This window comes from Benincasa hispida, chromosome 4, assembly GCF_009727055.1.
Source record: "Benincasa hispida cultivar B227 chromosome 4, ASM972705v1, whole genome shotgun sequence".
NCBI lineage: Eukaryota > Viridiplantae > Streptophyta > Magnoliopsida > Cucurbitales > Cucurbitaceae > Benincasa > Benincasa hispida.
Genome location: NC_052352.1, coordinates 5,378,168 through 5,400,805, shown reverse-complemented (window position 1 = coordinate 5,400,805; position 22,638 = coordinate 5,378,168). Strand labels below are relative to the sequence as shown.

At 27.9% G+C, this 22,638-nt stretch overlaps 1 protein-coding gene across 1 annotated transcript; it reads left to right on the top strand.

The window, feature by feature from the left end:
- The first annotated feature begins 351 nt into the window (after positions 1–351).
- On the top strand, positions 352–1,417 carry LOC120076480 (protein EXPRESSION OF TERPENOIDS 1-like). Its single transcript, XM_039030320.1, has one exon. It carries the CDS (start codon positions 481–483, stop codon positions 1,126–1,128), a length of 648 nt encoding a protein of 215 aa, XP_038886248.1. The 5' UTR covers positions 352–480; the 3' UTR covers positions 1,129–1,417.
- Positions 1,418–22,638: the final 21,221 nt, after the last annotated feature.

Genomic DNA, 22,638 nt, shown 5'->3' with positions numbered 1-22,638 from the left:
AAGAAAAGACTCCAGCTTCTTTAACTATATAATAATACTATCTAAGAGAACAACAACCTCAATGAACAAATTAAGTGAGAGTTCCCTCGTTGTAACGATTTTATTGAATAATATCTTTTAATGACATCAAAAATAAAACCAACACTTCTCATCATTTTGAGTTTATCAAATTTAAACCCCACTTCCATTTTTTTCCTTTATTTTTTTTTTTAAAAAAATACCCATTGATAATGAACGGCCACATATTTTATTTTAGTTTTTGAATTATTAAAATTTAATTTAGTATGTGTGTGGATGTGGGTGTAGGTTTGTTTATTTTATTTAAAGATAGAGAGAGAGAGAGAGAGAGAGAGAGAGAGAGAGAGAAAGAGAGAGTCCGTACAAGAATGGTTTTTTGATTGGGGGGTTGGATAGGGGAAAACTCGGTGATATGGAATTTTGCTCAAAATTGGTGTTAGTCTCAGGTATTAGGTCAAAGAAATGGCTGGGTTCTTCTATCTAGGAGGGAGAGAAGGCCCACCAAACAAACAAGAAGAAGAAGAAGAAAGAGAACAAAACTTGTTTTTGTACAGAAATGATCAAGAGATCTACAACAAGGGTTTTGAGATATGGCCTCAACAATACAACAACAACAATCATCATCAACAACAGCAACAACCAAATCCCTCTCTTACAAACCACTTGTCTTTTGGTGTTGGTCCAAGTCGCCGGAGCTTCATGATCAACGACCCTTCCGATGAGCCTTCCAGATCAGCTTTTACCCTCATGCGCCCTGCCGCTGCCGCCTTCGCTGCTGCCTCTGCCGCTACTGCTGGCGGCATGAATTGTCAAGACTGCGGCAACCAAGCCAAGAAGGATTGTGCTTATTTGAGGTGTAGAACTTGCTGTAAGAGCCGAGGGTTTCAGTGCCAGACTCACGTGAAAAGCACGTGGGTTCCGGCTGCGAAACGCCGTGAGAGACAACAGCAAATTGCTGCCTTACAACAACAGCAACAACAAGAACAGTTTCGTGGTGGTGAGAATTCCAAAAGACAAAGAGAAACACAAACTGCCGCCGCTGTAACCGCTGCCACCGCTACCGCCTCCGCTTGCCCTCGTTTGCCCTCCATCACGTCAGGTAAAAATTGAAATTTTCTTTCAAAAATTCCCAAATTTCGAGACGATTTTTTTTTTTTTTAATTTCCTCAATTTTGAAAATCCTAAACTGAAATCTTCCCCAGAATTTCGTGGATTTCGTTTTGTTTTTATTATTATTATTATTATTCCATATCATTTGCGTGTAAGAAAATCTGAGTTTTTTTTTTTTTTTTTTCTTTCAAATTGTTCAACTGTAGGTAAGTAAAACTGACGAAAAAGTTGTAAGAAATTAGTTAGAGTTTCGAAAACTTTATTTTTCTGACAGATTAAATACACTGTTGGTTGGAGTTTTTTTTTTTTTTTTTTTTTTTTTTTTTTTTTTTTTTTTTTTTTTTTTTTTTTTTTTTTTTTTTTTTTTTTTTTTTTTTTTTTTTTTTTTTTTTTTCAATTTTTCCTCTCTTTATCTCTGGTTTCTTACTTTTAAACCTTGTTTATCACTGGTTATTCAAATTGAAAAAGAGAGAAAAAAGATTGAGAGTCCCATTTTGATTTGGTTTTTTTGTTTTTGTTTCTTTTTTCTTTCCGTTTATTACTTTGGTTGTTGGATGAAGTTAATCTCTCCTATAAATTACGTAAAAGAAGATTGTTTTTTTATAATTATGAAGTTACAAAAATGTTATTTTTTGAAAATTATAGCATTTGAGTTGGGTTCATAAAATTTGAAACCAAACCTCCAGCTTTCTACTTCATTCCTTAAAGATTAATGTTTAAAAAAAGTATTATAATTTAAAGAAAGAAACCCAGAAAAGTATAATTCAAAAACCATGGGAAGATGTCAATTGTTATTATTTTTATGCAACATTTGGAAAATTTAAGCTTAAAATATATGAAAGTTGTGATTTTTTTAGGATTCAAATAAATGAAAAACTTCCATCTTTCTCTCTCTACAATTAAGGAGCTAATTAAACTTGTAATAAGTGCATATTCAATCAGCAAGTGAAAGTTTTTAGCAAATTTTGACTAGAAGAAAAACAAAGAAGAAAAAGGAAAATTGATGGTAAAAGGTTTTAAGCTTTAGGCTAAAGCTTGAGATTAGTGGATTGTACAACAATGCAAGTTTTTTATGAAAAGAGATTTGCTATGTTTAAAATTGTAATAATGCACATATTTATGTGCTATGATACAATTTTCTTGGTGCCATTCCTATGGATTTTTTTGGGTACCTTTTGATGTAAGAGAAAGCAAGATCTTCTATGAGCTTTTTTACTAAAATAAAAAAAAAATTAAAAAAATCCTTTTTGGTTATAGATCTAGACTGATGACATTGTGCCATTTTCCCATCTCTTTTGGTATTATCTCATTTTTAACCCTATGGGTTATTTCCTCCTCTTATCACGGTCGCGACCACCGTCATCTCAATCGGTCCAACTTGAGCTTTCCTCCCATATATACTTCCGTAACTTGCATTGTTTCTTATCTTTTTACTGTTTATTTTAAACGTTCTTATATGTCTAAGTATTTTCTTTTAACTATGACGACGAGGACTAACACAACAACAACAACATCATTGACTTTTTCTTTTTATCATTTGTTTTATCTCTTATGTACTTAAGTTAAAAGATGCTTGAAGATTTTCTTTTAAGAAATTATGGACAGTATTTTGAATGTTTATTAATAGAGAGAGAAATTTTCGAATTTGCATCCGACGAGGATATAATTAGGGGCAACCATATTCTTCGATAATTTTTGGTTGTTGCATGTATTTCTTGAGCTTTTCTAAGTGTCTCCTTCAATATTTTCTTTGAATTTTTCTTTTATATTGTCATTCGAGTTTTGAGTTTTCAAGTGCTTCCCCTGGCCAGTTGTGTTGAGAAAAAAAGGAGAGAAATTAGAATGAGAAGTAAGAAGAAATAGGCAAGGAAGCATTGATGTAGGTAGTTCATTATTACACAGCCAGCATATAGAGTTGGTTGCATTAGTGAAGCTGACATTAAGGGTTCTTTATCGCTTTATAATTAGGTAACATTTTGCATATAATTCAACTCACTTATTACAATTAAATGTCATTTCATTAACTCATTGGGGTCAACCAAAGAAAAGATACATAAACAAATAAAATTTATGAATTGTATAATATAATTTCAAAATACTGTATTAGATAACATAGAGTTTCATCTCAAAATTATCAATTGATAACGAGAGAAGTAGTCCATGTATTTTATAAACATTGTGTGGTCCCTAAATTTTCTAACGTGAGATCTTCAACATGCCCCTCAAGATGGTTCTTCTGTAGGTACATCATTTCTTGGATCGGATCTCGATTTTTCTATATAAGAATGTCTATTTGGGCTATATGGTATCTGATACCATATCAAGGGTGTGTTTTGATTAACTTGAATTCATTTTGAAAATAAGTCATTTTTTTTTTAAAAAAAAAAATGTATTTGACAATGACTCAAAATAACTTTTGAAAAAAAAAATTAACAAACAATACAAGAGGTAGATGGGATTAGTAGGCGCACAGATATCTTAGCTTTTGAAACACTTTCAAATTTCATTTTAAACAATTTTATCAAGAAAGTTTAAATAAAAGTGATTTCTTTTAAAATATTTTTTCCTCCCGTCAATCCAAACGGTTCCTAAAAAATATGTGGTTTCATCTAAAAATAATTGATGAGGAGTATCTCATGTATCTCATGGACATTGTGAACTCCCTTAATTTTTTCGAGGTGAGATTCTTAACATGTTGATGTTAAAAAAATCTATATATATATATAAAAGAAAGCTCATTTGAGTGGTAATATTTCTCAACTTTTTTCTTTTCTCTAACATAAAAAGAATTTTTTTTTGTCTACATTACACATTACAAAGAGTGTTAGAATCTAATTCTCGACAAAGAGAAATATTCAAATGTTTGACTGTTTGAGTTGATTTAAGTCCGCAAGAAAATAACCTAAAGTAATTTCTGGAATTATATGATAGAAATTTCATTTTATATATTACCTTGCTTCTAATAATTATTCTTATAAAAACGTACTAAAAAATTTGTTCTTATAAAAACGTTAACCAAAAAATTATATATTTGTGAGAAGAAAGAAAAATTAAAATAGTTATCAAACTTCATTTATTGATATAATAATAATAATAGTAGTAATAATAATAATAATAAAACAAGCAAACAAAAATAAAACAAAAAATTAATAAAAACATCCGAATATTATTTTGTCCAATGGAAATTGAAAATCCCTCATGGTGTCAAGATCTTTGCCCCCAAAAAAGGTGAATAAAAAGGGAATAAAATATTGCATGCAATGTTTGATCAAGAACCCCTCAGAGAACAAAACAGAAAAAAAACCTTGTTCATTAAAGATTGAATGCTATTTTGAATAATCTTTTAAAATATAAAATAGAAAATAAAAATATTAAAATAATAGTTACAAAAAATCTTCTAAAAGATTTAGTTCAAAGAGAAATATTTAGACGCATTGTGAGTTGCAATTGTAATTGTATAATCCATCTAATTGTCTAATTACGACTTATAACGTTTTTAAATTTTAATTTTTCTAATATTTTTGTGTTGAATGATGAAAATGACGTGTACAAAAATAGATGCAGTTCATAATACCTCAAATCAAATATAAGTTTATTTTGAATATGAATATATACAAAGTTACTGTTAGATTTATCAGTTTCAGTTTCTTTTTAACTGTTTCCATCTCAGTCTTGATTTAACATTTTTTTTTTCAGTTCTCTTAGCAAATAATAAATTATATATGAGTGTACAAAATGAACCTATAAAAAAAAACTACACCAAAATTTAAATTTAAGAAACCAGCGCATATTTAACCATAAAATAATGCAAAATAAACATTAAATATATCCTGATAAGTCATATTAAGAGAAGAATATAACTAAAGAATATAACTTTTTTCAAATTAATTTTGTAAGTTTTATATAAATATAATCAGATTAACTCAAATTTATATCTCTTTAAAATCTAAGAGAAGCGGTACTCATTATAATTTTCAAGAAAATATAATTGCAGCAATCTTTTTTAAGGAAAAACAATAATTTATAAATGTGTGATATTCATTATTTGATCAATATATATAACTTTACAGCTACTCTTTTAAATATTGACTAATAATTTTTTTGATGGTTGTCTGAATTATTTCTATGGACAACGGAATTGCAAAAGGAAAATAATGAATTTGAGAATTCAATAATTTGTTGACATATCTCGATTGCAGTTTAATTAAACAGACATAAAACTTATATTATTGAATTTAAATTCATAAATTCGTCTTTATACTTTTATTATGTTGTCAAAATCACTTTATAATTTTATACGATTAGCTTTTATGCCAAGAATTTTAGGATTAATTCTTCATGAGTTTATCATTTTTTTAATCCCCTAATATTCTCTGATAATTTAAAATCAATCACGAGTTGTTCTAAACTGTGCAAATTAATAAGAAATTATTTTGGGTCATGTGATAAAAATCTTCTGATGATAATTCAAGCTCATGTCCTAAGAAAACTATGGTTAATCTATAGTATAGAGGGGTTCCCCATTTGTATATATTTTTCCATTTACATCCATAGATTTCCCTGTTTATCTTTACCCAAATAAATTAATTAGAGAAAGATCATTGACTCCCAGTTTTAATAAAAGTACAAAATATATATAATTGAGATTCAAACTATACATCTATTAATTGTTCAAGGATAGTATTTTTAGGACTGATCATTAAATATATAGCGACATTTTTAAAGAATTCAAAATATAGCAAAATTTATAAATAACAGACTTTCTTTAGTGATAGACTCTTATTAGTAATATAATCTTTAAATTTTTTTGCATTATGCTATTATATTTACTAATATTTTGTTTCTGGTTGCTTTATTTATAATTATTCCTATATTATATATTAATTGAACTATCTTTATTTTGACATGTTTAACGAGTTCACATAATAATGATAGACTATCAAATTACCAAAAGATTACATATCAAACAAACCCACATATTAATTAGGACTATTTTTAAATATAAAGAATGAACCAAAAATATTTAAAAATATAACTACCTCAATTTATTAGTGATAATCTATGATATTTTATTATTATTTATCCTTTAAAATAATTTCCCACTTTGGAAGCCTTTTAAAATATCCCGTTCTCCCCCGGTTTATTTTCCCTTCTCAATGGTTTGACATACGCAATTAACTTTTTTGCAATGATACTTTTGTTTGCTGATAATAATTTCAGTTTTTTTTTTTTAATAATAAGATTCCTTTTTTTTTTTTCTCTTTTGCTACACTTTTGAAGATTTGATCAAATTTAAATTAAGAAACATTTTTTTTTCTTTTTGAAAACTATGCAGCTATATTCATACATGCGAGTATTTCGAAAAAGAGCTTTATGATTTCTTTTTATTTATTTTTAATTTACAATTTATTTGACCTATATTTTTTTTTTTAAAAAAACCATCTCCTAAAAAAAGTATACATTACCACGTCATTCATGAGTGTTGGCTGTGGTTCATATTTATAACTTTGCATGTGAGTTGCAATAATGCCGAATAATAATTATAAAAAAGAAAAAAGTAGTAAAAAAAAAAAAAAAAAAAAACTCAGCCAATATCCATCAGCCGTCCATATATATATAATATTAAAATTAAGTTTTATTTCCGAAGGCATAAACTTTCAAATATTCTATTTCGTTTTTTCCGAATTTGAAAAATATATATAAGTTAGTCCTTACCTTTGAGTTTCAAACACTTATCACAAATCATGAACTATTTCAAAATTAGACATACTTGTCTGTGCAGACTACATATGCGTCAAGGTTTATATTAAATAATTCATAAAAGAATAACATTGTATATACCAATAGAATACAATAATTTGAGAATGTATGTATTATTGTAAAATAAACCTGAAAATGTCAATCTAACTATATTTCCATTAGTTCGGGCTTAACTTAAAAAAAAAAAAAAAAAAAAAAAAAAAAAGTTTAGACATATACCTTTGACCAAGAGATAAAGAGGAATTCCTCGATCCTCACATGTTAAAAAAAGGTTAAATAACAAAAAATACCCTTTATCTTTGCTATTTGTTAAAAGAAAAATATATAATACTATTCTTTCAAGAATGACAACATCGGCATTCATCTTTCATTACCATTGGAATATAAATTCATTAGAATTTTAGATGAAAATTATGACCTGGAACCATTAGATATATCCACAGGGTAGGGTGGGGTGGGGATGGGTTCCTCGATACATCCTTGCTCCCCATTTCATTTTTCATCCCCAACAAATCTCCACGAGGATTGGGACAGGGATTTCTTAGATGAAATTCGTGGTGATCGAGTTCTTTGTAGAAATTTTTTCTCTGTTTGATTTTTTTAATTAATTTAAATCATTGTAATGGAAAAAATTTAATTAAATAGTTAAATATCTCGTTATTTTTTTAATATGATTAGTTCCACATGGACGATTATAATTTGAAAAAAAACTACTCAATTTTTTTAGTAGAAGGAAATAATTATCAATCAAATTATTCATATATATAATCTAAATTAGGATTATAATCTTAAATGAGTGATTGACTCAAAAGCTTAAATAGATGGAAGCAAATTTTATTATATAAACAACATTGCAGCGATTTGAACATAAGACATCTTGAATATACCATCTTAAATCATCGATTAACCCAAAAGTTTAAGCTAGTGGGTAAAGGTAAATATAATCTTATACCATCTCACGAACATATTCATTTCTTTATACTAACTCAAACATATACATTATCTTGACCCTTAAACAATAAAACTTAAAAGTTAAATATAATTTTATATAATAATAATAAATAGCATAACATTAAATTATTATAATAAATATAAGAAAAGAGTTTAACGGGGCAAGGATGGAGAGGGGGAATGCATTCCTCGTCCTCGTTCCCGTTTTGCTTTCAAATTTTTTTTTATTCCACTCCCCACCTAGACGAGAAATCCCTATCCCATTGGGGGGTCCTCCTAGGGAAAGTGAATATCTCTAAAAATAGTGTGGTAGTATTTGAATAATTCAAATTTTCGTTTGAAATCATTGTCACACCATTACCAAAATTTAATTTTCATCCAAACCTCTAACTGATAGAATAATTTTGAAACAATTATGAAAGACCATGAGTAACAATCATGCAACTTTTGTAAAATATTTTGAAACAAATAACATAATTTAAGAGTATATTTCTAAACATGAAAATTTAAGACTAAAATCAAATTCAAACTAAAAACGCAAAGTGGGAAAATGGGGATAATGGTTTTTCATTTATCATATATACAAGGGAAGGAAAGAAGAAGAATCAAACTTCTTACCCAAAAATCAATAATACACGTATGTGAATTAAGTTAAGCTGGTTTTATAAAATTAATATGATATTGTACGTTTTTTTTAAAGGAATAAAAGATATATTTTTAGGGAAGGGAAGGGGAGAGTTAAGAAAAGAGTCAGGAATTATTTGGTGTGTGAATGTGCTGTCTCTTTCACATGAAATTGACTCTCTTCACCCCAAATTAAATGTATTAATAAATCCCCCTTTGAATATACCTAATCCATCACTTCCCTCCATTTGATGTAACATTTGTATTCTTTAGACCCAAAATAAAATAATAATAATAATAATAATAATAATAATAATAATCTTATTAAATCTTTCTCTCTTGAAACTTATATATATATATATATATTTTTTCTATCTCACTAGGCTTGTATTCTCTCTCTTCCAATTATCAAGATTTGAAATTGGATTCTCTCCCTAGTTCTAGTGGAAATGGGCATGTGGTGGGGGACGTTTAAATTCATTTACATTCCCACTTGGATTTGTCTTTTGCTCAAATATATATTGTTTCGATCTTATACTTATTTTACTTTTTCTACATTTTCGTTTTTGCTACATTAATTTCAAGTACTTTTATTTTTTTTAATTCTATTTTTTTTTTTTTTTTTACAAATGTTCTTTGTCCTTATCTATATTATGAAATTTGTCTTTAAACAAAAATCTATATTATGAAGCTTAATTATTAATCATGTAGCCGCAAGTTTAGATTTGTTTTGAAACCTAACTTTTGACATGTTATATGTAATTTTGAATATTAATTATTGTAGTTTTCTATTTATAAGTTGTCGCAATAAATTAATAAAATTAATGTTGCTTGATTATATTAAGTTTTTGTTAAATGATTTGAAGCAAATTAGTAAGACTTTACATCAATTTTTATTGAAAGTTTTGGGATTAAAACATAATGTTTAGAAGTAAAATATAGACCGAATTGAAAGTATGAAAATTCAAGGATGATACTAATATTTAAATCATAATAATATGTTAGGTTAAATTATCAGTTTAGTCTTTTTAATTTCTACTTTGTCTATATAGTTTTTGAAGTTTTATAAATGACGTTGCTTAACTCCGAATTTTGTATTTGAAACATCTTTGAACTTTAAATAGTATTTAATAAGTTATTAAGATCTCATTTGGTAACCATTTTGTTTTTTGTTTTTGATTTTTTAAAATTAACCATATTTCTTCCCTATTTATTAGAGTGCTTTGTATCTTTTATTAGCCAAGTTTCAAAAACAAGACCAAAAAAAAATTTTAAAAACTACTTTTTTAATTTTTGAAATTTGATTGGTTTTTAAAACCATTGGTAAAATGTACATAACAAAAGAAAAAAACTTAGAGACAGAAGTAGTGTCTATAGGCTTAATTTAAAAAGAAAAACAAAAAATCAAATAGTTATGGTCCATTTGGTAGCCATCTTGTTTTTTATTTTTATTTTTGAAAAATTAAATTATGTACACTACTTCCACCTCCAAATTTCTTCATTTGTTATCTACTTGTCATCAATTGTTTAAAAACCAAGTCAAATTCTGAGAACTAAAAAAAATAGCTTTCAAAAGTTGTTTTTATTTTAGAAATTTAGCAAAAAATTCAACCATTGTACTTAAGAAAGATACAAATCACTATAAGAAATGTAGATGAATAGACCTAATTTTCAAAAGCAAAAACATAAAACCAAATGATTAACAAACATGGTCTAAACTTTCTGTTTTGTATCCAATAAGTCCATGAAAAATTTAATTTGATGTTTAATAAATCATTGACTTATCTCACGACTTATTCAATATTATTTTAAAAAAATTATGAATGTGTGTTGTCACAAATTTGAAGGTTTAAAGCCCTCTCAGATATAAAATTTCATTTAATATTTATTTGATTAATTATAATTTTTTTAAAAAAATTGAATATTTCAAGAATCTATTCAGCTGAAAGTTGACATTTATTAGACACAAAATTAAAAGTTTATGGACTAAATAGATGCACAACTTAAAAATTTTGGAACTAAACTTATAGTTTAACTAATATATCATTAGTTTAAAACCTATCTTGGTCCGTTTGAACTTTGAATGTTATTTTATTTTAGTTCCTAAACTTTCAAAAACTTCTATTCTAGTTCTTGAAATTTTCAAAAGTATTTATTTTAGTCCCTATTATTAAGATTCTATTAATTCTTAAACATAATAGTGAGATGACTTATATTTTTGGATGACAAAATTGCCAAATAAGTTAGTTATGCTAAAAAAAAATCTAGGATTTCAATTTTGATTTAGGTGGTAAAGTGATTTTGTGTAGGAGATCTCAAAAATCATCTTGAGTTCAAGATTTTGGCCATTGACTATCTTAACAAGTTGGTTGTTGACATTTAACTTCACCTTGCTCAACCCATACTAGATGGAATTTCATTATTTAACACATTTCATCCTTAAAGAGTTAACATAATCTAATAATAGGGATCAAAATAAACACTTTTGAAAAGTTCAGGACTAAAACAAACATTTTTTAAAGTTTAGGAACCAAAATAGATCAAGATTCAAAGTTCAGAGATCAAAATAAGATTTAAACTATATTATTTGATGTATGGTTTTTGTTTTGTTTTATTTAACAATATATGGAGTGAGGACTGAATCTCTGATGTCGAGGTTAAAAATATAAGTACTGTGTCACTTGAGCTATGTTTAGGTTAGGTTTTGTTTTTTCAATTTTCTCAATTACATCCAAGTAAAATTTATCAACTGAATTGTTTTAATTTAATGGATGCGTTTGTATAATTTAACCTATAATTGTTTTTTTTAATATATAATTGTACTAAAATGAAGATTGGTTTTATAGAACACGAGCCTATTAAAAATGATATGAAAATGATAAGTGGCTATTTCATTTTAAAATATAATTGGTTTTTCGAAAATAAAAAATAATTGTTTAGTTCCCACGTTAAAATCTAATTCGTAATATAATAAAGACACAATTAAAACTTCTAGAAAATTGCATATAAAATTGAAAATAATAACTTGAATATATTTATTTAATATTAGTAATTTTATAGAATTTGTTTGTTTATTATGAAAAAGAAAAATATACCTCTAGTCTAGTTTTAGTTCAATGAGCCAAATTCTAAACTTTCAAAAATTTTCACTCTCTAAATTGGATAAATTATGAAATTAACGATTCTTCAAAACTACTAAATTAAAAAGATAACCATGAATAAATCACACAAAATTGAACTAACAACAAACTGATTTTTTTTTTTTTTTTAATAAAACAAACACAAAATTAGGCCATCAAACAAGTAAAAAAACATCAACATGATTATAAAATACCCGATCTACCCCCGAATTTTTTTTAAAAAAAAAAAAAGGAAAAAGAGGAAGAGAAAAAAACTCCATAGGTGGCCACAATTTTATTGCATTGTTTTTACTGTTTAATTCGACGGTTATTCTTAAACCTTAATTCGACGGAATTGAAAATTGAAAATTGAAAATTGAAAATTCACAAATTAATTTAGTACAAAGCCCAAATGTGATTTCCTTCCAAAAATATACGCCGTTATTATGACTATTTATGAAACTAACACTTTAGAATCATGAAGAGTTTTATCATGAATGGCCTAATGAGATACGGCAGGTTAGAAATTATTTTTAAAAGATAATAAACAAAATTTAAAAGAAACAATTTATTTTCTACTTTTTTTTTTTTTTTTTAAAAAGTACGGTAAATTTGAAAAACGAGAGATCGCATTGTTAAATATTTAATAAGTAATTTAATTGTGACAGAATTATTTGGAAAAAAGAAAAGAAAATAATTATTAAAAGAATTTAATATTTTAAAATTTTGAACACATTAATTTATATGTACAATTATTAAACTGTGAGACATGGCATGAGTTATGATCCATATAATGGGTGGGTAATACCCAATAACTTATTCCTAGCTGTTTTCTGAAACATATATATATATATAATTCAGGATGATCCAAAATTGCTATCCTTCACTACAAAAATCAATTAAGGTGAATTATTGTCGCTCTGAATCATCACCATCACCCAATTAATTCAATCTTCAAGTCAAAACTTTGAATACAAACATTTTCTTTCTATTGACATAAAAATGCCAATGTTCATATAAAGAAAAGAAAACTCTAAAGCCTCATTTGGTAACCATTCGTTTTTTTTTGTTTTTTGTTTTTTGAAAACCAAACCTATTTTCTTCCTACTTTTTTAGAATGATTGGCATATTTCTTAATTATAATGGTTAAATTGTAAGCCAATTTTTTTTTTAAAAAAAATTAAATTAAAAGCTATTTCTTTTAGTTTTCAAATTTTGGCTTGGTTTTTTAAACAACTGATAAAAAGTAGATAACAAATTTGGAGATAGAAGTAGGGTCTAAAGTTAATTTTCACTAACAAAAATAAAAAAACAAAATGGTTACCAAAAATGGCTTAATTTTTGTCTTTCATTTTAAAAAAAAATAAAAAAATACTACCCTTGACTTTCTTGGTAAATGTTTCAAAACTAACTTTAGATTAGAAATTCACTAGAATTTTAGATAGAAATTGGGACATAGAACGGGTGTGTGGTGGTCGTGATTTGGAATGGTGTGTGGTAGTGTTTAAGTTTCAATCTGTAGAAGAGATCACCACTACACTATTCTTGGTCACAATTTTTATCCTACACTCAAATGAATTTCTACTCCAAAGAATTAATCTTAAAATTTTATGAAAAGTCAAATATAATATCGTGATTTTTAAAAAAATAGAGATATTTTTCAAACAAATGACAATATTCCTACATATACTTCTATTGCTAGCTTTCGACCCAAAAAGACTACCTCCAATCCGTCTACGATTGAGAGGTCTTTCTTTTATTAGGAGAAATTATTGGGAGTGGTCACCAAGATATGCCTAATTAATTCTCATTGATTCTTAGAATATGTATAGTAAAAATAACCTATCTATCATTCAACCTTACAAATTTGCCTTTGATTGGTCTAAGATTGGACTATATCTGTTTGGTCCATAAATTATTACAAGTGGTCAATGCAAAATGTATAGCTTTGCTATTCTTTAATACAACTCCAAAATCGATCTTCATTATCTTGGTCTAGTGACTTTATATAATTACTTGGTTAAATAATTATTGGAAATAATCGCTATAATATGGTTGACTATTTTTTCACTCATCTTTATGATCATTCTACCATCTATCATGACACAATCTTAAATTCATTTCATGAACATCATTAAAAGCAATTAACATAACATTGGGAATCTTCTTTTTTTTAGCCAATAATATTGAGAACGCTACATCAAATAGTGGTTAAAGAAGAGAGAAGATCCAACATAAGGTACTAGATTTTGTAGTACTAACAACTAAAACCAAATTAAGCTAACGTAGTCTCCATCTTGAATCCATTTATTTACCATGTTGGCATCAATCTCTCTCCCAAATGGGATCCATCAATGTCAATTCACAAAAGCATCTCCTTTGTTTTAATCTCACGGTGGCTATCATTTAGAGTCTTCAGATTGAAAGGAACAAGCACATTTTGCATAACAATTTCAGAAGCTAATATTGAGAGGTTATGTCCAATTTGTGAAGTAAACAATATCATAAAACAATAGAGATACATGATGGGCCTATTATTGCACTTGACATTATTATTGAATCTCTCTTAACTATATGTATGACAACATGCGGTAACAATCACATTAATACTTTTTTCATATTGTTACCATATTTACGTTATTTACGTTTTTTACTTTAAGATTTAGAGAAGTGTACTATATAAATTCTTTGACTAGAGACGTCTCTGATATGTAATTTTGAATAATTTTCTCTAATAAAATTGTTTGTTCTCCTGTCTCGTGGGTGTAGTTAGCACACCGTTTATGAACCACGGAAATCTGCATGTTGATTCTTTGTTGTTTACGCTTTTCTATTTATCTTTATTTGTCGCTTTCATAACATGTATCAAGAATTTAAAAGATGAATCAGATCAAGATGGAGTGAGTTGTAGTTGAGGAGTAGGGTTTTGGGAGAAAGAGGAAGGCACAAAAAGGGGGATCATTTAGGGAGTTGTGAGGGGAGAAATTAAAGAGTAGTTTTTTCTTGGTTGAGTTTATAGTTATAATAGCATATGTGTGAAATAGTGTAGGGGATGGGGATGCCCCATGCGCATGCAAAAGCCAGCCAGCCAGCCAGCTGCCGCGCTGAGGAGGTTAATTATATCTCTTTTGCTATCTTTGGCTCTCTATTCCGCCGGAGAGTACAAAATGGAAGGGTGGTCCAACCGCATGCTTTCTTTCTTTCTTTCTTTGGCCTGCTGCAACTACTGCATGGCATGGGGCGGCAAAATGCCATTGGCCAATGCAGCCAATATTGGGCTCTTGGGAAACAGTACATTCTTCATCACTTTTATGCTTGATTTGGTAAAACTCTTCATTATTGTTTATTGTTTATGCCTATCACTCATCATCTGCACCATTGATTAATTCCCCCCCCCTCTCTCTCTCTCTCTCTTGTGTTTTGTGTGTGTCTGTAATCTCTCTCTACCTATTCTACTCGCCCCATAAATGCTACTTCTTGTCTCTTAATGCCTAGGATTTTAGATTTAGGAAAATGGCCCACTCTCTTTCACATTTCCCTTTTTATTAAATGCTCCTATTTTTCCAACTCAAAAACGATAATGCTTTTCCGAACGCTTGAAAGGTTGAATTGATTATTATATAGTAAGTTGGTTATAATATAGTTTATGGGTTAAATAGTTTATATATTTGGAATGCATACTATTAGTTTGGATTAGAATCATCTTTATTCGAAAGGTAAACTATTTTAATTTGAATAGGAAATAATAAACACTATAATAAAGAGGGAGAGAGAGGATAAGTAAAAATAGTAAATATTGTAATAAAAAGAATTTTGAAATATTATTTACTAGCTAATATTTAATTGTAAGCTATAAATAGTTATAAACACCACCATTATATTTGAAGTCCAAAACATGAAAAGCCCAATCTTGAGCTAACTATGAACTCCTATATTCGGGACTATCCTTTAATATGCATGAGTGAAAGTGGCTCAACTTCGCCGCTCAATAAGCCTTTCATTTTAGGGGTAAGACCAAGTAGATAGCTAGAGACATAGTTCTACAAGATGGAACTCACTCCTACTCGTTTTAGGATTAGTAGATAGGTTGTTCTCTTAAGTATTGATTCCTAGTCTTCAACAAGCAGCTCCGCCCTCTCTATGGCCGAGAGAGGCCAGATTTATTAGTATGACCATAAACTAATTATTCATTAGTGGGTCAGTGGAGACTTAATGAACAAAATGTATTACAGGGATAAAACGGTAATTTTGACCCAACTGTAAATACAAACGACCTGGATCGACTTACTGATTATGGTTAAATCAAGTTGACAGAAATATATCTACAGTGAAGAGAGTGCAACTATTGAGCTATAGTGGAGTGTCTCGGTACTTAACGAATATCAATTAATTTGATTAAAGGAGTTTAGTCAATTAATCTCAAATCGTTGGATCTCATGATCTATAGGTCCATTAGGTACCTCTACTAGCTCATAAATAGGCTAAACCTTATAATCCCGTGATGAGAGAATTTGAAATGTTAGATTCGATTTAAGGGAATTATTAATTATATACCATATAATTAAAAGTTTAATTATCGAATTAAACGAAATCGGAGTATTGAAAAATATTCAGATTTTACATGAACAGGGATTTATGTTTTTTGGAATTGGTGTTTTATTAATTTAATATATGATATTAAATTAATTTTAATTAATTATTTAAAATTAATTTTAAATCAAAATTAAAAATTTGAATTCAAGAAATTGAAATTTTAGAATCTAAAATTGAATTTCTTTTTTCTTACTATATGATTTTGAGAAATTCATTTTTAAGAAGAAAGAAAAGAAGGAAAAATTGGGCAAAGTGGGATAATCCCACTTCTTCCACTAGTTGAAACACATCAAATTCCATTTCCAATTGTTTGTTTTGGTGTCAAACATTCATGCAATCTGATTGCATGTGAGTCTTCTATAAGATAGAAGGTTTATCTGTTGAGAAACCTCTAACATCTCTGATGATTAGAAGAAGAATTTGAAGAAACTGTTTTTTAAAAATTCTGTCACCAAAACACTCCATTCTTCAAAATCTTTTCAATTTTCTCATCAATTTGGATTCCACAACTCATTCTAATGCCAGAGGATAGTAGAAAAAATACTCAATGGTCTACAACGTATTGAAGAGGAGGAACCAGTTGGAATGGGGTTGATTTAAGTTCTACAAAGGTTGTTATCTTCAAACCCTAAATTTTGTAAATTGATAAACATGCATGCTAATCCACTAAAATTGATGTAGTTAGAAGGCTTAGAATCCTAATAGCTTCCATTTGTTGATTGTCAACTCCATCAATAAGAAGAACTACTTCTCTACTCACGGTTTGAACACTCCACATTCCACAAGCAAGGTGATCAATCTTACCTAAATGCTCAAGTATGCACCCGATCAAAAATTGCAAGAGGTTGGTGATGAATCTCCATCATCGAAAAATTATCATTCCCAAAATTCAAAATCTGAAAACTATATGAAACAATCTAAAATCAAGTCTTTAACAGCCTCCCAAAGAAAACCCTAATTACACATTATAGTTTATGACAAAAATTAAAAACATGCACTTAAAAAGTCATACAAAATATAATATTGGAAAATAGTTAAATTACATCAAAATTATTAAATAAAACATAAATAATAATTTGAAGTCAGCACGGTTCATATCAATTAGAGAGATTGAACTAGTAACCTCTTATGCCTATCTGAATATTCTCTTAAGGTAATTTGAGAAGTTTTACGTTCTATCATGTGGATGAGTTAAAATTATAAGTTTATTCATCGAATAAATTTAAAGTTAAATTACAAGTTTAGTACTTAACATTCAATTTTGTGTCTAATAAATTTTTAAAATATTTTAATAGGTTTGTAAATGCTTTCAATTTTATGTGCTTCAATAAATCTCTGACTTAATAGATACTTATGAAAAAATTTACAAATGTAAAAGACACAAAATTTAAAGGTAAGAGTTTATTTAGAAACCATAAGTTTTAAAATCCTAGTAGATGCAAAATTACAAAATTATAGATCTAATACATTTTCAAGTTTAAATTCATAGTAGATACATTCTTAGAAAGTCAACAATTATTGAACTTGTAATTAAACGTAAAAAGTGAGACATAATTTGTTTTGGTGTAGATTAATTTATTTACATACACAATTTGTTTTATAATTTGAAATATGTGACCCTCTTTTTTGTAACATTAGTAAAAAAAAAAAAAAATCAATTTTTAAAAAAACTTTGGCACATGTAAAATTTTAGTTGAGCAATTTTGTTTGGACTACAGAGTATTTTTGTTTTTCTACCAATTCAGGTATGTTTGACACAAAAACAAAAAATATCTCACATTTATTGTTTTTGATATTATTAATATTTAATTAAATAATTAAAATCGAGTGATCAAAATTAGTATCAAGGTTTAACCTTAGGGATAAAACCTTTATTTTACCCAAAAAATTTCTTAGTTTAATTTGTGACATAAATGAAAATAATCTCAATAAATATGCTTTAGAACATATCTCGCTCTCAAAACGACGCCGCATGTATGTCCAAAAATCATGGTCCTCCATTCTCATGCATCACATGTTTGATCTTTTTACGTATATTATCTTTTTGTTTGTAGCAATAGCAACCTCTATTGGTAGCACCTACGACCAAGCAATGTCGCTCATATTTGTAATCTTGCATTTAAATATATTCACCGAACTCTAACTCTAAAGTTAGTTACGTTCATATTAAATGGTAACATATGCTACAAGAAACTGCCAGTTTGTGTGGGATTGCGACATTACAACCATATGATTTTGATGTCTTTTAATGTTTCATGTGGTTTTATGTAGCTTTCCCAAGTCCTTGTTTTTGGTTAGCTTTCAAATGAAGCATGCATAGAGGTAGCTGTTGCTAAAGAGTAAGGATTATACCACACCTATATATATATTAGAAATCGAGAATATTTGAAGAGTTCTAAAAATTGGGTGATATTACAAATTAGTCCTTAAACTTTCACGTTTGTATCTAATAAGTATATAATAGATCTTGAAACTTTCAATTTTGTAATAGATTTTTAAATTTTAAGACTATTAAATAGGTGTATGAAGTTTCAATTTTATGTCTCATATAAGTTCCTAACATTTTCAATATTTTTTAAAAAATTAATGAATTTATTAGACATAAAATTAAATGTTGTATTTACTAAGACAAAAAAATGTTCCATATTGTCTCTAATTAGATTTGACCATGATTTTTAAAAAATAAATGTTGAACGAGTTATTTAAAAGTTTTAAAGACTTATTGGATATACAATCAAAACTTTAAAGATTTACTACACATTTTTTAAAGTTCAAATACTTATACTAATAAATTCAAAATTGAAAATTCATTGATCTATTATAAACATTTTAAAGTTTAAAGACCTATTTGACACAAACTTGAAAATATAGGGACTAAACTTGTGATTGGACCTGATTTTAAAAAAAAATAATCTAAGAAAGTAATTTTTTTTAGGCAAATCGACAAAAAAGAAAAGAAAGATAATTACAACCTAGTCTCATCAATCAAGGATGATAATATAGATAAAAGCATCTTTCTACATCAGAGAACAACCTAACATCTCGTCAATGGTATGAGATCATTTTTCTCTCATATTCAAGTGTTTAATGAGGACATTAATTTTGTTGGTAAGGCTATTAATGTCTCTTACTTTTATCATGTTTCCGAAAGAAGGACAAAGTAACATGTATTTTTACTATTAAGAAAGTAATTTTAGTACATGGAATTTTTTCTCCATCAAAGGCAATTTTTAATAGAAAAAATATATTGGGTAGCAAAAATAATTAACATATTTTCAATTTTATCTTTAGATATTCACCTTTGAAAATATATCAAAACTATTAAATTCTATTTATCCTTGTTTCAATGGATGTTTTTTTTTCTTTCTACCTAACCTCTCTCCATCCGGTCTAAAAAAGAATAAAATAAAATAAATATTTTACTCCTTTTCTTTTCTATTTTTTCTTTTCATATATTTAATCTCACATGCAACCATTTTTAGATTTTTTTTTTTTAATCTCCTTTCTTGTTTAATTTTCTTCTCTCTATACCTAATTTTGGGTGTACTTCTTTATTTATTTTTGTTATGTTTTTTGGTTATTAATTTTTTTTTGTATTCTCAATAATTTATTTTGATTAATTTTTTCAAGTGGGTTGGCTCTTTGTGTTTAATTCTAATTTGATTCTATTTTTTGTTTGATTTGTGGGTGGTTTTCTTTTGATTTAAGTTATTCTATAAATTGATAAACCAAATCTAAAATTAATCATTTGTAATTCACATACATTATGACAAATATTCACATTAATTTACTAAAAAGAAAAAAAAAAAACTCAAATAACTCTATTGATGTACTTTATGGGGTTGATGTCCTAAATCTCGTGGGTCATGTAGTTTGTAATTGTAATGTACAAACAATTTATTTATTTAATAAAATATGAGATATTTTATTCGACATTTAGTAGTATTAACCTGTAAACCAATAAACTAACATCCAATGTTATTTTTTATAACTTAAATATATATGTAGAGACATACAGATGGATCATGTTTAAGTGATAACCTAAATTGTCTGTAGTAGATAGATAAGGCTAGGTACCTTATCCTGGTGACACTATGAAGATGACTCATTTTGTAGATGTTACAATTGTTGTAAAGTATTACAAACGATCTGATCCTAATCATTCATATGGAGATATGTGAGTGGGTGGTATTCAATACAAAATGGTTTGTGTAAGACCGGACCATGAAATGAATAATCTCTTTATATAAAGTTGTTAATAATAGAGATTTACATTTCACCAGGATGACTATATGTGACATGACCTGAATTTTGAGTGAGTTGTGAACTCCTGCCTATGAAGGTGGTTCTTTGATTTGTATGGGTGAGAGTAGCCAGATTGCTGATTCAATAAACCTACCATTTTGGGGTTTCGTCTGATTGGGGAGCTGGGAATACAGCTACACAAGATGAAATTTATTCCTTCCTTAATGTCGGGGTAGGTAGATAAATTGATCACTTAAAGGTTGATTTCGGGGCTTAAACAGTGTGGCGCCACACCCTCTCTTGCTCGAGAGAGGTTTGGTCATAGTTGGACTATGATTTATTATTCATTAGAGGGATTAGTGGTACTTAAAGAGTTAAATGTTATTACAGGAGTAAAATAGTAATTTTGGCCCAACTGTACCTACGGGCAATTTGTGAAGGATCATCACACTGTTGATTGATTATATTCAATAGACATAGAAATATATCTTTAGTGCGAAGAGTGTAGCTGTCGATGTTTAATGGAGTGATAGACAGTTAATGGATGTTGAATAGTTTAACTAAAAGAGTTTAATTAATTATTCGAGTACCATTGAAGCTTTAATCTATAGGTCCATATGGTCACCTCTGTAGCTCAATAGGGATTATTGATAAATAATTTTGAATTAATTTGAATTGAGAAAATTAATTATATATGATATAATTAATATAATGTATTTGATACATTATAACATAAAGTTTATTTGAGAAGAATTAAATATTTGAATATAGTTCAAATGTTCATTATGTGAATTGGATTCATATAATTAAATTTAATGTTGATTTGATTTATATTAAATACCTCGATTAATTAAGAGAATTAAAATTATAAATTATATTATATTTAATAAAATGTAAACTATAGGGGTTATATTTGATATAACATATAGTTGTAAATATATATATTATTTATTAATTCAATTAATTTTAGTTTAATTTTAAATTAAAGAGGGGGAGTTATTGAAGGAACTCTAAAATTAGAGAACCAGTGAGGGGAAGCGGATCATTCCAAACTCCATTGTGAAAGAATATAAACATTTACAATCAAACAAACAGATTGTGTATTAAAGACTAAATTAAAGCATGCTTCTTAACAAAAATACAAGGGATCGAGTAAACAATACCTTTGAAGAACCCTTTCTTCACGTATTCCCTCGATCTATCACCAACGCGTCCAACAGCATGAACGCAATGAGCCTTTGGAAAATCCTCGATCACCAGCGAGTACAACTCGATCCTCGACCCTCGAACAAAACTGGACACTACCACTTGGTTATCTTGGTATTATCAATGTGAGAATCCAGGAGTTGTGGGCTTTGAGTAGACGATTGAGTATGCAATAGAAGGAAGAAGTCTATCATATAGACTTGATACTCGATCGTGTAGTAAACAAGTGCTATCGTATAAAATACTCAACGCGATCGTTTAGTCTCTCTAGGCTATAGTGTAGTAAAACTCGTTTTTACTCGATAAATTCCTATGAAACGTTTCGAACAAATGAATTGGAAATCTATTTATTCTTTTATCTCATAGTTACCATAAACTGCCTAAAACTATCCACTAAGTCGGTTATAGAAGAAAAAAGAATTATTAATTATCTCATAATTATTAATTTCTAAATAAATACAATAACTAACTTATCATATTATATTTATAACCTATAGTTTTAATAATGCATCATATGCATCATATAAACCATAGTTCTTTTTCTCTTTTATGACATTTAATATAAATCATATTTATGTTAATTCCTCCAATCAAATAATAATGTATCAAATAAATTAAATAAATTATATCATATATAATTGAATCAATTTGATTATATCATATATAATCAAATTCTCTCTTGTTAATTTGAACATTTCAAACTAACCCAATAACGGATTCCCAACATGAATCCATTGAGCTACCAAAGGGACCTTATGGACCTGTATCTTGAAACTTCAACGGTACATGAATAACTGACTAAACTCTTTAATCACGAAATCCACCATCCGTTGACTGTCATGCATTCCACTAAAGACCGACAGCTGCACTCTTCGCACAACAGATATATTTTTGCGTCTATTGGATATAACCAATCAACAGTACGATGACCCTTCACAAATCGCTCGTAAGTACAACTAGGCCAATTTACCATTTTGCTCTTATAGTTACATCTAACTCCTTAGTACCACTG

What these genes read in the sequence shown, in the direction of transcription:
- LOC120076480 (XM_039030320.1), top strand. Translation starts at nt 481, where the DNA reads ATGGCTGGGTTCTTCTATCTAGGAGGGAGAGAAGGCCCACCAAACAAA.